At 35.5% G+C, this 15,669-nt stretch overlaps 1 protein-coding gene across 3 annotated transcripts in view; it reads left to right on the top strand.

Annotated features, from left to right (window-relative positions):
* LOC126720536 (guanine nucleotide exchange factor SPIKE 1) overlaps positions 1-15,465 on the top strand; it is a 31,650-nt gene extending 16,185 nt beyond the window's left edge. For all 3 annotated transcript variants that reach the window (XM_050423043.1, XM_050423044.1, XM_050423042.1), the window contains 14 exons: positions 561-705; positions 4,603-4,729; positions 5,767-5,960; positions 6,902-7,032; positions 8,145-8,220; positions 8,477-8,587; positions 10,132-10,314; positions 11,030-11,173; positions 11,400-11,573; positions 11,711-12,058; positions 12,131-12,463; positions 13,515-13,700; positions 13,901-14,875; positions 15,065-15,465. In XM_050423043.1, the coding sequence (XP_050279000.1) occupies positions 561-705; positions 4,603-4,729; positions 5,767-5,960; positions 6,902-7,032; positions 8,145-8,220; positions 8,477-8,587; positions 10,132-10,314; positions 11,030-11,173; positions 11,400-11,573; positions 11,711-12,058; positions 12,131-12,463; positions 13,515-13,700; positions 13,901-14,875; positions 15,065-15,319 (3,382 nt within the window). In that variant the 3' untranslated portion in view covers positions 15,320-15,465. The remainder of the gene's footprint in view (positions 1-560; positions 706-4,602; positions 4,730-5,766; positions 5,961-6,901; positions 7,033-8,144; positions 8,221-8,476; positions 8,588-10,131; positions 10,315-11,029; positions 11,174-11,399; positions 11,574-11,710; positions 12,059-12,130; positions 12,464-13,514; positions 13,701-13,900; positions 14,876-15,064) is intronic.
* The last annotated feature ends 204 nt before the right edge of the window (positions 15,466-15,669 follow it).

Genomic DNA, 15,669 nt, shown 5'->3' with positions numbered 1-15,669 from the left:
TTACTGCTTCATTGTGAGAAGGCTCATCAGTTGTGGAGTTTTGTTTTTCAATCTTTTGGGTTTTTGTGGGGCTTACCTAGAACAGTTACAGGTTTGCTTTTTGGTTGGCAGAATTGGTTGGTGCGGCACTTGTCTAATATTTGGAATTTAGTTCCGTTATGTTTATTGTGGTGTCTTTGAAAGGAGCGTAATTGGCGGACTTTTGAGAACTTGGATAGCTCCAGAGATCAGTTGTGTGCTTCTTTTAGCGGATCTCTGTTTGATTGGTCTCGGGCTTGGGGACTTGCATCTAGTGAATCTCTCCCTTCGTTCCTTTGTTCTTTCCTCTTTTGTAATTAATTTTCTTTCTTGTTTTTCCTGTTCTTTATTTATTTCTTTTCTTTGTAATTTTGTGGTTTGCTTTGTGCTTTTCATGCATAAAGTAGCCTTCTTGCTTATCAAAAAAAAAAAAAAAAAAAAACCTAACAGCCCCCCACTCTTTTGCTCTCTTTTTCCTGTAGTTCTACGATTGCATTTCCAATTTAGCATTTAATAGTGTGTAATATTTTCTTTTTTGGTAGGGTGCAACAGGAGTCGGCTGATGATGCTGAACGAAATCATTTTCTAGTTAACTATGTTGATTATACTTTTGATGACTTTGGGGGTCGTCAAGCACCAGTATATCCTGGTTTGTCAACTGTCTGGGGTAGCTTGGCCCGAAGTAAGGTAATTCTATCTCACTGCTCACACTTTAATCTTCGATGCTAGTTCTAGTGAGGTAATTTACTTCAAAACTTGTAACTATTAAGTGCGATGTAGAGAAGAAGTGCATGGGACCGAGAAAAAACAAAAGTGACAACGCACAATTCTCTGTAAACCGCCATTGAGTGTATGTCCAGAATGTTATATTGACGGGAACAATTTAGCATGCAAGTGTAGTATGTAAATTACGTGCAATGGTAATTAGCATACCACATTTGCAAATAGGTCCTGGTGCCCACTTTTGACCAAGTAAAAATAGATTCTTTTTTTTTGATAGGTAATTAGAAAACTTATAATAAAGAGGAAAAAAAAAAGAAAAGAGAAGTAAAAGATGTTCATGATGATGAACAACAACACAACACAACAGCAATAAAACAGCAACACAGCACAACATTACACAACACAATTGCAAGAGAGAAGTCAGGAAACTAAGCTAAGGGAAGGCATAAACTCAGAGAGGGAAGAACACTCAGTAAAACCCCAGCAATGAGACCACTCCATTAGACTGCGTTGGCATAAAATCTTTAACTCCTCCAACGTTTTCTCTTTATCTTCAAAAGATCGACGATTTCGCTCCAGCCACACAATCCACATTAAGCACCCTGGAACCAAGTTCCAAATTTCCGAATTATGCTTCCCAAGCCATTGATGCCAACTAGATAACAAACCCGCCACCGAACCCGGCATAACCCAATGAATACCAAAAGCCTGAAGCATGAAAACCCATAGGGAATGAATAATAGGACAATGAAGAAGAAGGTGGTCTACCGACTCTCCATCAGAGCAACACATACAACACCAATTAGCTAGAGGACGACCCTTAAGCATTAGGTTATCCAAAGTGAGGATCCGACCATGGGCAGCAGTCCACAGAAAAAAAGCCACGCGCTTAGGAATCTTTGGTTTCCAAACACCCTTCTAAGGAAATAAAGAATTCGAGGCACCCCGAATCTCATGGTAGTAAGACCGGGTGTCGAACTTCCCATCCCCTTTCAGCCCCCAGCGAAGAGTATCTCTCCTATCACCTCGAGGAATATGAGGATGGATAAGCTGAAAAAGAGAGTAAGAAGCAGCCAACTCCCAATCTTCAAACGCTCTATAAAACCTTAAATTCCACACTCTAACAGAACCCCCTTCTGGAGCCCACAAAACCTCAGAGATGCAAGCTTCCTTGACCGCTGAACATGCATAAAGCGCAGGATAGCGATCTTTTAAAGAATTCTCACCAATCCACCTATCATGCCAAAAGCGGATACGAGTACCATCACCCACTTCAAAGGACAGATGCTTAGAAAAGCTCTCCCACCCTTCATTAATGCTTCTCCAAAGACCACACCCATGAGCCCTCCTGCAGAAAAATAGATTCATTTCAGTATATTGTTTTTGTCAGCTTGGAAATGGAAACATTAACATCAAATGGTTCAGTTTATTGTTTTGACCATCTTTGTTTTTCCCTCTTCTTTGTCTATGAGCATCTTAAAGAAATCTGAACATGTGAACATTGACATCAAATCAACAAACAGCCATAAAAACCTAAGCCTGTTTCTTAAATGCAATACGGATCACAATCTTATCCTGATAAATTTTTTAAATTCATTCATTGGTTGCTGTTTAAAATAAAACCTTCCGGCAAATCATTAAACAGCTCTGAAATGCTAGGCCCTATTTGGTTTTTAAAATACAACGACAAGAAAGTTTGGAGACATGCTATTTTTATTGCTTTCAGTTTATTTTATTTTATTTTATAATTATTATTATTTTTATTTTTATAAGTAATAAGATTATATAAATCAGAAAAAAGAGTCACCCAAGTATACAGGAAATATACTGGGGTAGACAATCAGTTACAAAAATTGCATAAATCTAATAAATCAACAGTAGAAAATAAAGAAAAGTTCCTTATGGCTGTCAGCCAATCCAATAATGTTCTAAAAATGAACAACTTAAGGTTAGGAAAATAACTTTCAATGTCTTCAAAACTCCTGCTATTTCTTTCCCTCCAAATACACCACATCAAGCAATGGGGGATAACCATCCAAACATGACCATTTCAATGACAACTAAAATGACCTTGCCAACAAGCTAAGAGCTCAACTACAGATTTTGGCATCACCCATGAAAGTCCAAATAAAACCAAAATCATTGACCACAAATCTGAAGCAATAGGGCAATTGAGCAGAAGGTGATCAACAGATTCACCATTGCATTTACACATATAGCGCAATTTTTAATCCTTACCTTTCTCTCCCTTAAGTTGTCAATAGTTAAAAAATCTACCCCCAAAGCTATAGTCCATACAAAGAAGGCTACTCTCGGAGGAGCTTTTGATTTCCAGATGATTTTCCAAGGGGAAGGATGCTCCCTGGTGATTGCAGCTGTATCCAGAAGAGAACCAACCTTGAAGCCCTTTTTCTTATCAGGTTTCTAGCACATCTTATCCTCCCCAATCCCCCTAAATCTAAAACCATGAATGGTATCCATGAAAGTCATCAAGGACTCCAATTCCCATTGTAAGGCCTGAATAAAGTGTAAATCCCAGTGAAGAACCCCATTGTTGAATGTAAAACACTTTATGACCATTTTGTTTTCAAGAATAAATGACCAAAAATACATTCTCAAACATGTTTTTCATCAATTTTTTTAGGGTATGTGCTTGATGTAGGATTTCAAGTTGGAAAATTGTAATTTCTGAGAATTTGTGATAGTTTGGTTGTTCCTTTGACGAACTTAAGAGTTACAGTACTCATGAAATATGAGAATTTGACATTCTACCAAAGAAATCTCAATTCTCACATCACTGATATGACACTTATTAATTTGAACTTTATACAAAATATTTGAGTAATATAACAAAAATATGATTTTTTGATCATTGAGGGTATAAGAAAATTACACGTAATTTTCAAAGTATTAATTTATGACTTTTAAAAAGTACAAAGTGAACAATTTAAAAGATTATTTTCATCATTTAAAGTGTATTTTTAAATATAGAGCAATGAAAGTGCAACATGAATTCAAATTCTAAGCATGCTTAAACACAATAAAGTCTACTATTGTGGATTCAAATTCTCAAAAACCAGTAACTCTCAAGATTTAAAATTTCAGCCAAACAGCCAATGAAATCTAGTTCAAATGATACCTCCTCCCCATGTATAAGATTGGGTGGAGGGTAAGGTCGTGGCTTTTAGATCCATTTGATGCATTTTATTACTTATATATATATATATATATATATATATATATATAAAGACCTACTGGATGCATGCATAGCTTACCAATTACTTCTCAAAAAAAGAAAAAAAAGAAAAAGAAAAAAACAGCATTTGGACACAAACTTCTTATTACCATTACTACAGAGAGCTATTTCCAGTGAACAGAGCCAAACAAACTTCTATATTCTGTTCCCAATCTCCCATCACACTTAAGCCAATTACTTACAAAACTTCTACACTAATCCTTAATTAATATTGAAAAATGATAGATAGAATAGAAGCGGAAAGAGAGAAATTATTTTTGGTGAAGATGTCAATCCAAATATATTTACATAAATTAATTATATAATTGTTTTTCAATGTCATCCTATTAATTCAAACCGAAATCCTGATTTTTGCTGTCCTGTTTGTGCCAATATATAATTGATTTTGCCGACAGCCATGAGGAACATATCTTTATTTTCTAATGTTGATTTATTAGATTATGCAATTTTTGTAATTGATTGTCTACCCCAGTATATTTCTTGTATACTTGGGTGACTCACTTTTCCTGATTTATATAATCTTATTACTTATAAAAAAAAAGTGTTTTCTGCTTATATATCTGTTTGTTTTTAATTTCTTAAACAGTATTAACTTTATTGTGCAGGCTAAAGGCTACCGCGTTGGACCAGTATATGATGATGTTTTGGCTATGGCTTGGTTTTTCCTTGAGCTAATTGTCAAGTCAATGGCATTGGAGAAGACTCGTCTTTTCTATCATAACCTTCCCACAGGTATTTTTGAATTCCCTGAATCTTATTCATGCCATTTCCTAAGATGGCTTTTGCTAATATCCATGTTGTTTCTGCATTTATATTTTTAGTAGATGTTGAATTACTAAGAAGTTATTTGGCAGGAGAGAAGGCCATTGGTCAAGCTTAAATTATTGGAAAGCTTAATAATACTACTTAGGTGCATGGTTACCTAGCTTAATATATGGTGTAGCTTCCCAAGTGAAAGCTAGCTTGTGCATTGGATGTGTCCCTCATTTTTTAATGGCGAATTGGATTTTTTAGGTTGAAGGGATTTTCCCAAATCTCTTTGTGCCTCTTTCATCATAAATAATATCTAGCTAAGTTGCATACATGTCCAAAATCCAAGAAATTAGATATAAAATATGTAATTTAACATGTTAGGAAAGAAATTTAATTTGTGGCCTTTGATAGGACATGCTTTCAATCTAAAGATGTATGTTGAATAATATTTTGCTTGTTAAATTTGAGTTCATTAATATTATATAAAGCATGAATAAATATTGGAATGATTCATCTATCATGGCAACAAGCATATTCTTTGGTTTTTGGGCAGCAGTTTCCATGTCCAAAGGAGTGATATTTCCTTTAAAAATTGGTTTGACTTGCTCATCCTTGCTTACTGGCTGTTGTCTATAGTCTAAACTTCAAGTGAATCATGTAGTAGTGATGGTACCATATGGTGTTTTTAGTAAATATTAATAACAATTTATATCCTTTTCTGCTGCTTAGAGTCACATATCTTTGATTGGTGTTAAAAAAATGTTATTTTTGCCATTCTATTTGCTGCACTTTTTTTTGATAGATTGTAGTACCGAATTATGTTAGGATGCCATTTCTTCTTTTGTTATATATATAGTTGCTTTCGTTTAAAATTCTTTGTTGATCGTACAATTTAATTCCATGTTGCTGCCATCAAATCATAGCATCACATTTCTAATCAGCTTATAATCTGGTTTAATTTTTGAGTGAGTTTTATTTTATTTTATTTTAATAATATTATTTTCCTTTTGGTACAGATGAAGATATCCCTCCAATGCAATTGAAAGAAGGTGTCTTTAGATGTATAATGCAGTTGTATGATTGCCTTCTAACAGAAGTGCACGAGCGCTGTAAGAAGGGGTTGAGCTTGGCAAAACGTTTGAATAGCAGTTTGGCCTTCTTTTGTTATGATCTTTTGTCCATCATTGAACCTCGCCAAGTTTTTGAATTGGTATGCTTTCTGCTGTATTTTAATGTAGCACATATGTATTTGTAAGAATCTACGATTGATCCTTTTGAATCTACCATAGACCAAGAATGTTGAATGTGCTTTGAGAACACTTTTTGATGATAAACATGGTGATGTATAAAAAAAATACTCAGTAGTTTTGTTCATCATTTAGAAAATTAGAATTAGATAAAAGAGTAACTTTGGGAGAATTTAAGCAGTGCCAACTTATCATCCACTTTTCTGTAATAAATGGGAGAGAGAGGGAGAGGGAGAGTCACAAACTTCTCATAAAATGGATTACCATGCTTAAGGAATGCACCAGCAGTCTTGTTCTAAAAGTTGATGCAATACAGACATTGTAGCTTGGGTCAAATGACACCACTGGATATGTTCCTTGTATTACTCATTGTTACAATTCAGTGTGAATTGCAATGCAAAATACTTTGTTTTGCTGGTGCTGGCATTATTTCTCCTCCATATTTTACTTGGTGGTTTTGGTTGCTGTATTTAAATTGTGGCTGAATTCCAAATTGCTACTGTATAAGACATTGTTTTAATAGGGGCAACTGGAATGTATTTATGAGAGTGCTTATACGGCTGATGATTAGCTTTTGGGATGTTTAATTGAATGTTTGAGACATGCCTTATCAATCCTCTTTATTTTGTTTTGTTTTGGGTTTTCTGTTTGTATATTTGTCTTTTTTTCTCTCTGCTAGCTACTAGGATGAGGTGAAGACCAATAAGCACGATGACCTTTGAGTTAACAAACAACACCAACTTATTCACATTGATAAAGAAACATACCTTAGCTGTAGGGGAATGCAAAATGTGATTTGTACAGCCGTACTAAAGCAGTAGGGCTCTATTGGCCTGAAAGTGGTGGACTTTGTTGTTGCCCTTTTTCTATATTCTCTTTACACAGTTTCTTCTGTATGTTGCAGGTTTCCTTGTACCTGGACAAGTTTTCTGGGGTGTGCCAAATGGTTCTGCATGACTGCAAGCTTACATTTTTGCAGATTATATGTGATCATGACCTTTTTGTGGAAATGCCTGGGAGAGACCCTTCAGATAGGTAATTCATCAATGTGACACTTCTTTGGTACTTCATCACTTTTTATATAGATAACAGTGGAATTCTAGGTGAATTTAGCATCTCAAAGTAGCTCAAATTTCTGTGTAACTTGCTTATTTGATATTGTTTTGTGGTATAGTGTTCTCTGTAAGCATATAATTTCTGTAAAATAATATCAAACCAAACTTTGACCTTGGAATTGATGATATTCTGCTTATTTAATTGATCCATCCAAGGATGCCTGCTGCTTTTCTCCAAAATCGTGGAAACCACATCATGCCCCTACTAGTTAGAGCCTTTGGTTTGATCATACTAGAACATCCAGAGTTGTTTGGCTATAAGCATATTTGTAATGCTAATAAGCTCCAAAATTTGACAAGATTGAATTTTAGTATTAAAACGGGGGCATTTGACTCATTGAGTTCATTGTTTTTATACATTTTCTTTTTATTGACTTATTGAGTTCATCTAGTATTATTGTATTTTATTTCAAAAAGTAAGGGTAGTATAGAAAAGGCCATAAAATGGTTTACGCCTTTGCAGAAAATGGGCATGTTTGCAGACATCCTATTAAGGAACAGAGGTTTAACAAAATATGTTGTAGGGAGTATAATGCTGCATTTTGTACGGAAGCTAGAAATTAACAATAGTTGTGATTTCACATGCATGTTAATTATTTCTCAGATGAGTTGCTATCCTTATCATAGATGTTGAAAATTAATTAATTTTATTTTTTTGTTAAAATACATTTATTGTTACAATGAAGGTTGGAAAAACTTGACTCTTGCATTACTGATAGATGTATTCCCATGCAATATCCAGAATACTGTTCCTTTATAATACATTTCCAAAAGGTGTGACTCTTCCATTTTGAATTACAATTTGTGTTAGATTTTATGGGATAGCTGACGATACATCACCTCTAGTGTTTACAGTTGGCATGCTTATGCTTCTGAGAAGAATGGAATGCCTTCACAATTTCTTTTCCTCTTTTTTTTTTTTTTTAAAAAAATCTCTATTTTCATTACTTTTTGAGATTTCAATCTATTTGGCTCAGCTACTTCAGGTGGTCTGTGATGTGTGCTTGACTTAAATGCATGTTCATGTTGTAGGAACTACCTTTCGTCTGTCTTGATACAGGAGATTTTCCTTACTTGGGATCATGACGATTTATCTCTGCGGGCAAAGGTAAGTCTTAATTTAGATTTCTTGCATTGACCTTAATTTCATTTGATATATATACATATATATATATATATATATGTGTGTGTGTGTATATATATATATATATATATATATATCGTTTGAGAGGGTAGATGTATTTGTGTCCTGCACAATTTGCATAAATGTGACTGTTATTCATTTTTAGCTATGTACTGTATACTATTGTGGAAAACATGCGCTTATTATTATTTTTTTGTAATACTTGCTTTCCCGTGTGTAGGCAGCTAGAATATTAGTAGTCCTCTTGTGCAAGCATGAGTTTGATGCTCGATACCAAAAGCCTGAAGATAAGCTATATATTGCACAGTTATATTTTCCACTTATTGGACAGGTGCATATTGTTAAATTTTTGAAGCAGTTTATTTATTCATTTCTTTTTTATTTCTATTGAATATATTCCCATTCAAAATCTCAGCTTGCATTCACTAAGTTTTTAAGGTGAATTATGCGGTTCTGATTGTACCACTAGCTGGGAATATTAAGGTTCCTTTCTGTTTTGGTATAGGAAATGTATTTGCATATATGAAAATAAAAAGCACCTCAAAGCTCTTTATCGAAGCTGTAGATTTTCTCACCTTAAAACCAATCTCTTTTCACCACCCAAATAAAAATATTAAATTATAAGTAATAATGCCAATGCAAAATTATGTGTATCAACTTATGGTCATAGACTATGCAGTTATAGCAAAAATGAAAAAATTTTGGGTAGTTGTTTTTGTAGAACTAATCTAATTTAATTGTAGCTGAGCATAAGTCAGTTAAATTATGTCAAAATAAGTTATGAACAGAATTAAATAGTCTTAGTGTCAGCACATGCTTGCAGAATCAAGATGAGGAGATCAGCCTGGAATGTTTTTTTTTTTTTTTTATATATATATTTTTTATAGGTATTAGGAAACTTTATTTAAAATAAAATTACAAGAAATGCCTAATAACTAAGACCTCAAGTCACATGAATCTAGAGTCAAAGGACGAAGGAAAAGGAAAACAGTTGAAATCCCTTTCATTCCCTTGAAGAGTGATGTCTGAAGATGCAATACACTAGTGAGTACAGGAACTTTATCAGCAAGCTTATTGGAATCTGCAAATGAAAATAGGGTTCTATCTCATTACTACAATGGCATAGAAATTAACCCATGTAACCACGCAATGACTTCCAAGTTTGCTAAATATCTTGATTCACCCAACAATTCATTAAAATTTATATTTTAAATGCATCAAGATTATTGTGTGATCGTAAATACCTATTAAGTTAAAAGAAAATCTTTTTAAGACTGTTATAAGACTAGCTCTGCCCTTTGGTACCAAGGTTGGGTTAAGAAACAATATGTTTATAAAATGAGTGGCTGCAATGAGAATGTTAAGATTGATTAGTGGAAATAAAAATAAAAATAAGATTCAAAATGAGAAAATTCGTTTAAAAATATGAGTTTATAGATAGGGGTTGCCGTATTGATGATGAGGGAGAGTTGCTTGAGATTGTTTAGTCTTGTGCAGAGGAGAGCGATTAAGTTGATTTAAGTTGAGGGAATGAAAAAAAGATAAGAGGAAGACTTAAAATAACAATATTATAAGTACTAATAAAAAAATGACAGTACAAGTAGTAACAAAATTACTTGTCAAATTAGGGAGGTACCAAAGAGTATAATTTTGGATGAAATAAAATGGTAGAAAAGAATACATGTGGCCAACCCTAATTAATTTTTTGAGGATCCATGGCCGACTCCAAAATTTTGGACTAAGGCTTGGTTATATTTTTTAATGTCATGGGTTGATTAAGGTGGTTCCATTACATTATATTATTCATGTTATCAACTTTGGATTGTGATTCTTCCTATTAAATTTTGTTAATTAATGATCCCGTGGTCTATGCAGATCCTAGATGAAATGCCTGTCTTTTACAACCTAAATGCCGTGGAAAAGCGTGAAGTTTTAATTGTTATTTTGCAAATTGTGCGCAATCTTGATGATACATCACTTGTAAAAGCGTGGCAACAAAGCATCGCTCGGACTAGATTATTTTTCAAACTCTTGGAGGAATGCTTAGTTCTTTTTGAGGTTGCTACTTTGTTCAAAACTTTACTTCCTCTTTGATGATGTGATTTGAGTTTGTCTGTCAGTTAATTTTACTTCTTGTTTTGGTGATCGCATAGCAACATTGATATTCTTATCATTTTCATCATCATTGATTTTTAATTTTATATTTAAGTCTATATTTTATTTGTTTTAAGACTTTAAAGTTAAATTAGAAGTATGAATATTGTCGGATTTCATTAAGGCAAAACATTGAAGATAATAGAGTTACTTCCAACAAATTGTAGTGGTCGACTACTAACAGCAATTGACTGTGTGGACACACGCACACAAACATATATATATATATATATTCCTCCTGGCTTGTGTGTTGCTACTTTTTCCAATTTTAAAAACTTATCTTGAAGAAGTTAGAGGGTTGATGTTTTTCATTAAGCTTAAATTTTGGGTCTCAAAGAAGTCCACATAGTACAGGTATTTTGAATCCCTTTTTGGTAAAATTGTAACTGTTTCCACCCTGTGGTTAATGCTTTTGGAAATTATGTACTTTATTGTCTCTTTCATGAACAAAATATTTTTGAAGCTCTTTTTTTTTTTTTTTTTTTGGGCCCTTCACAGTTGATATATGTTTTTGTATGAGTCCTTATTGAAGTTGTATTTTGTATCACATTTTGTTGTTCCGGCTCCTGCTCTAATTACATTACCCTTAAAACTAATTGTTGATTATGTACTTTTACAGCATAGAAAACCTGCTGATGGCATGCTCATGGGCTGTAGTTCTCGCAGCCCAGTTGGGGATGGGCCTGCTTCCCCCAAGTACTCTGATAGACTTTCTCCTGCAGTTAACAATTATCTATCTGAGGCATCAAGACAAGAAGTCAGAGTAAGTTAATTATACTGTTGAAGTTCTGAAAATCAATGTTTCAGTGTTTTGTCTATTATTTGCCTTTTGTTATTCATTCATTGATTGTAATGTTGACTTTACATCCATTGAATATTTACCTTCATTGGTCAGTAGTTTCTTGGTTATTCTTTGTGCAATTTATTTTATATTTATGATATAGAACATATTCATTGTATCCTCAATACGCCTTGAAACTCTAATGCAGCCTCAGGGAACACCTGAAAATGGTTATTTATGGCAGAGAGTGAATTCCCAATTAAGCTCCCCTAGTCAGCCATATTCCTTGAGAGAAGCTCTGGCTCAGGCACAGTCTTCTAGGATTGGAGCTTCTGCACAAGCACTTCGAGAATCTTTGCACCCGATATTGAGACAAAAATTGGTACAGTTTTGGATAGAAAAATAGATTGCTTGTTTGATTGCTGCAACAGCACCATTTACTCCAAGAAATGACTATTATTTTTGTTTTACATTTATTGTAGCTATTTTAGGCCACTGATAATTTCACATTCACTTCAGGAGCTTTGGGAAGAAAACTTGAGTGCTTCTGTCAATCTCCAGGTTTTGGAAATAACAGAGAAATTTTCCATGATGGCTGCCTCCCATAGCATCTCTACTGACTATGGAAAACTTGATTGTATCACAGCCATATTAATGAGCTTCTTTTCCCGAAATCAACCTCTGTCTTTCTGGAAAGCTTTGTTTCCTGTCTTCAACAATGTCTTTGATCTTCATGGAGGAACTCTAATGGCAAGGGAAAATGATCGTTTCTTAAAGCAAGTGACTTTCCATCTACTTCGACTTGCAGTTTTCCGAAATGAAAGCGTCAGGAAAAGGGCTGTTATTGGGCTCCAGATACTTGTGAAGGTATGACATTTGAAGTTCATAGATTGCTGCTTTTGTTCTTAACTTACATTATTTTATTTATATGTTTTGCAGAGTTCGTTCTATTGCTTCATGCAGACAGCAAGGTTAAGGGTCATGCTGATTATCACATTATCGGAGCTGATGTCTGATGTGCAAGTGACTCAGATGAAGCCTGACGGAACGCTAGAGGAAAGTGGTGAGGCACGACGGCTTAGAAAGTCTTTGGAGGAAATGTCAGATGAAGCTAAAAGCCCCAACCTATTGAGGGAGTGTGGACTTTCTGATAGTGCTCTGGTAACAATTCCAGAAAGATCGGAAGAGAACAGGTGGTCCTGGTCAGAGGTGAAATATCTCTCTGATAGTCTTCTTCTTGCCCTTGATGGAAGCTTGGAGCATGCACTATTGGTAAGTTTTTAGCAATATTTGCATCAGCTTTGAGTTTGAGAAACAGTCAGAATAATTACTCAATTAATAAACACTACGCCCTGACCCTATTAGGATGGGAATGTTGCACTAATCAGGGTTAAGGGTTGATACCTCACATCCCAAGACAAGACTGACATCTTTTTTAAACTTCTGTTTTACATTCTTGCTTTCATTGTAACTGGCACATCTTGTGTGGACATTTAACATTGCTTCTAATTCATGGTGGGAGATAAGTCTTATAAAGCTGCTTATTTCCATATATTACTTATCTGGGTTTGTAATTTTATCAGTAGGTTATAGTATAAGTATTTTTGCTTTGGCAGAGTTATGTCTTCTTTCATCAAAGTCAAAAGTAACCTATAGACAAATGTAAAATTGGACACTTAAAAGGACACATTTCCTAGAAGTACTAGTAACTTTGACAATTTACATGTACTTGAAACAAACTTAAATATTCTTAAAAATCCTTTCTATAAACTGATAGGGAGCCCCTTCCCTCGCCACTCCTTACCCCGCACTTCCCACCTTAAAGTAGGCCCGTGCCAGGTATGCCAGAATGGCGAGGGATCAATTTAAAGAGGTGACCTGATTCTCGACTCCCTATTGGCACAGGGATGGGATTCTATTTGGCCAAGTGGCAGATATAGATTTTAGGAATAGGGTTAAGGTCAAGATAGGGTCTTTGCAGTGCCAACCCAAAGTGTTTAGTCAAATTTATGTGGATTTTTGATAGAGTGCTTTTGAAACACGAGGTAAGTTATTATTACAAATTCAATTATAATTGACAACTGCCATGGAGTGGATGCTGTGGGATATTGGGTTGATAAGAAAGAGAGGAGCTTCATACACACAGAGACATATCTTTTTTACCATTACTCTTAAGGAAGTTTGCGCATATTTGCGCAAATGGGGATTGAGGGAATTTTTCCAATTTTGAATGTGGTCATTACTTTCCTACTTTCTTGTCCTGATGAGTAAATGCTATTGAACTAGCAAAAATAATACTATCATTTTCCCCCTTCTCTCACAGGGATCTGTGATGACTATGGATAGATATGCAGCTGCTGAAAGTTTCTACAAACTTGCAATGGCATTTGCACCCGTCCCAGATCTTCACATAATGTGGTTGCTACATTTATGTGATGCACATCAGGAAATGCAGTCTTGGGCTGAAGCTGCCCAGTGTGCTGTGGCTGTTGCTGGTGTTGTGATGCAGGTAGTAAACTGTTATTGGGTCTTGTGGTTCAACCACCCTCAGTCCTTATATGGAAAGTTGACCTTAGAAAATCTGCCTAACTATTTCCCCATGTTCTCACCTTGTACAGTGCAGAGCTGTAAAAGTAACTTCGTGATTTGCTTACTGTTGCTTAAATATTAACTGCCTTTTGCTCATATGTCTAATTAAATTTATTGCAGGCCCTTGTGGCTCGAAATGATGGTGTTTGGAGCAAGGATCATGTAACTGCTCTTCGTAAAATTTGCCCAATGGTGAGTAATGAGATCACATCAGAGGCTTCTGCTGCTGAGGTAGAGGGATATGGTGCTTCAAAGCTCACAGTTGACTCTGCAGTGAAGTACCTTCAGCTTGCTAATAAGCTTTTCTCTCAAGCTGAGCTCTATCACTTCTGTGCCAGCATTCTTGAGCTTGTAATTCCAGTTTATAAAAGCAGGAGGGCATATGGGCAGCTGGCTAAATGTCACACATTACTCACTACTATCTATGAATCAATTCTTGAGCAGGAATCAAGCCCAATTCCATTCACTGATGCCACATACTATCGGGTGGGATTCTATGGTGATAGATTTGGGAAGCTTGATAGAAAGGAGTATGTATACCGGGAGCCCCGTGACGTTCGGCTAGGTGACATAATGGAGAAACTTAGTCATATATATGAGTCTAGGATGGACGGCAATCACACTTTACACATTATTCCAGATTCGAGACAAGTGAAGGCAGACGAATTACAGCCTGGAGTTTGCTACCTGCAGATAACTGCTGTTGATGCAGTAATGGAGGATGAAGATTTGGGAAGTAGAAGGGAAAGGATCTTTTCACTTTCCACTGGAAGTGTCCGTGCACGTGTGTTTGACCGCTTTTTGTTTGATACCCCATTTACGAAAAATGGCAAGACCCAGGGTGGATTGGAAGACCAATGGAAGAGGCGAAGTGTGCTTCAGACTGAGGGCTCCTTCCCTGCCCTTGTGAATAGGCTCTTGGTAATTAAATCTGAATCTCTTGAGTTCTCCCCAGTAGAAAATGCAATTGGAATGATTGAAACTCGGACAGCTGCACTACGAAATGAGCTTGAAGAGCCTCGAAGCTCTGAAGGCGATCAACTCCCTCGTCTCCAGAGTCTACAGAGAATTCTTCAAGGCAGTGTTGCTGTTCAAGTAAGTTGTTAAGTTCGGTTTTTTAATTTCTGTTTTCTGTATTGTCAGTTTTAACAATATATATTGCTGACTTCCAGATTCTGAGTAATTAGAATTACCTTGTGCCCGTTCTTTTTGAAAATGCGCTGTAATCAAACTTATAGCGTTGCTTATTATTTTCTAATTGCTCTTGGCCAACTACATTTGCAGGTGAACAGTGGAGTCCTAAGTGTGTGTACGGCCTTCCTGTCTGGTGAGCCTGCAACGAGGCTGCGTTCACAGGAATTGCAGCAACTCATTGCTGCACTCCTTGAATTCATGGCTGTTTGCAAGCGGGCCATTCGGGTACACTTCAGATTGATCGGAGAAGAAGACCAGGAATTCCACACACAGCTTGTGAATGGATTTCAGTCCCTCACTGCAGAGTTATCTCATTACATCCCTGCCATTCTCTCAGAGCTTTGACAATGTTGTAGCATTATTTGTTTTTGGTTCTGCTTGATGTGTCCATATTATTTGTTTTCTTGTTATTTTTTTCAATGATGTACAAATATGTGTATACTAACTTTAGTAGGTGATGTTCAGAAAATGAAACTTGCTAGTCTCTCTCTTTCTCTCTATACCGAAAATTCCCATTTGGTGGGATAGTAAAATTGCAGCCGTAATTTTTGCCGATATCATAGTTTGGAGGATTGAGTAAACAAAGAAAGCTTATAATAAAAAATTGAAGTGCAAAAGCTGCAATTAGATATTTCTCTATATTACTATTTATGTGCAATTTTATCTCGCACACGATGCATCATCCTTCGTTATTT

This window comes from Quercus robur, chromosome 4 (genome assembly GCF_932294415.1).
Source record: "Quercus robur chromosome 4, dhQueRobu3.1, whole genome shotgun sequence".
Classification (NCBI taxonomy): Eukaryota; Viridiplantae; Streptophyta; class Magnoliopsida; order Fagales; family Fagaceae; genus Quercus; species Quercus robur.
This window is presented reverse-complemented; position numbering and strand designations above follow the sequence as displayed.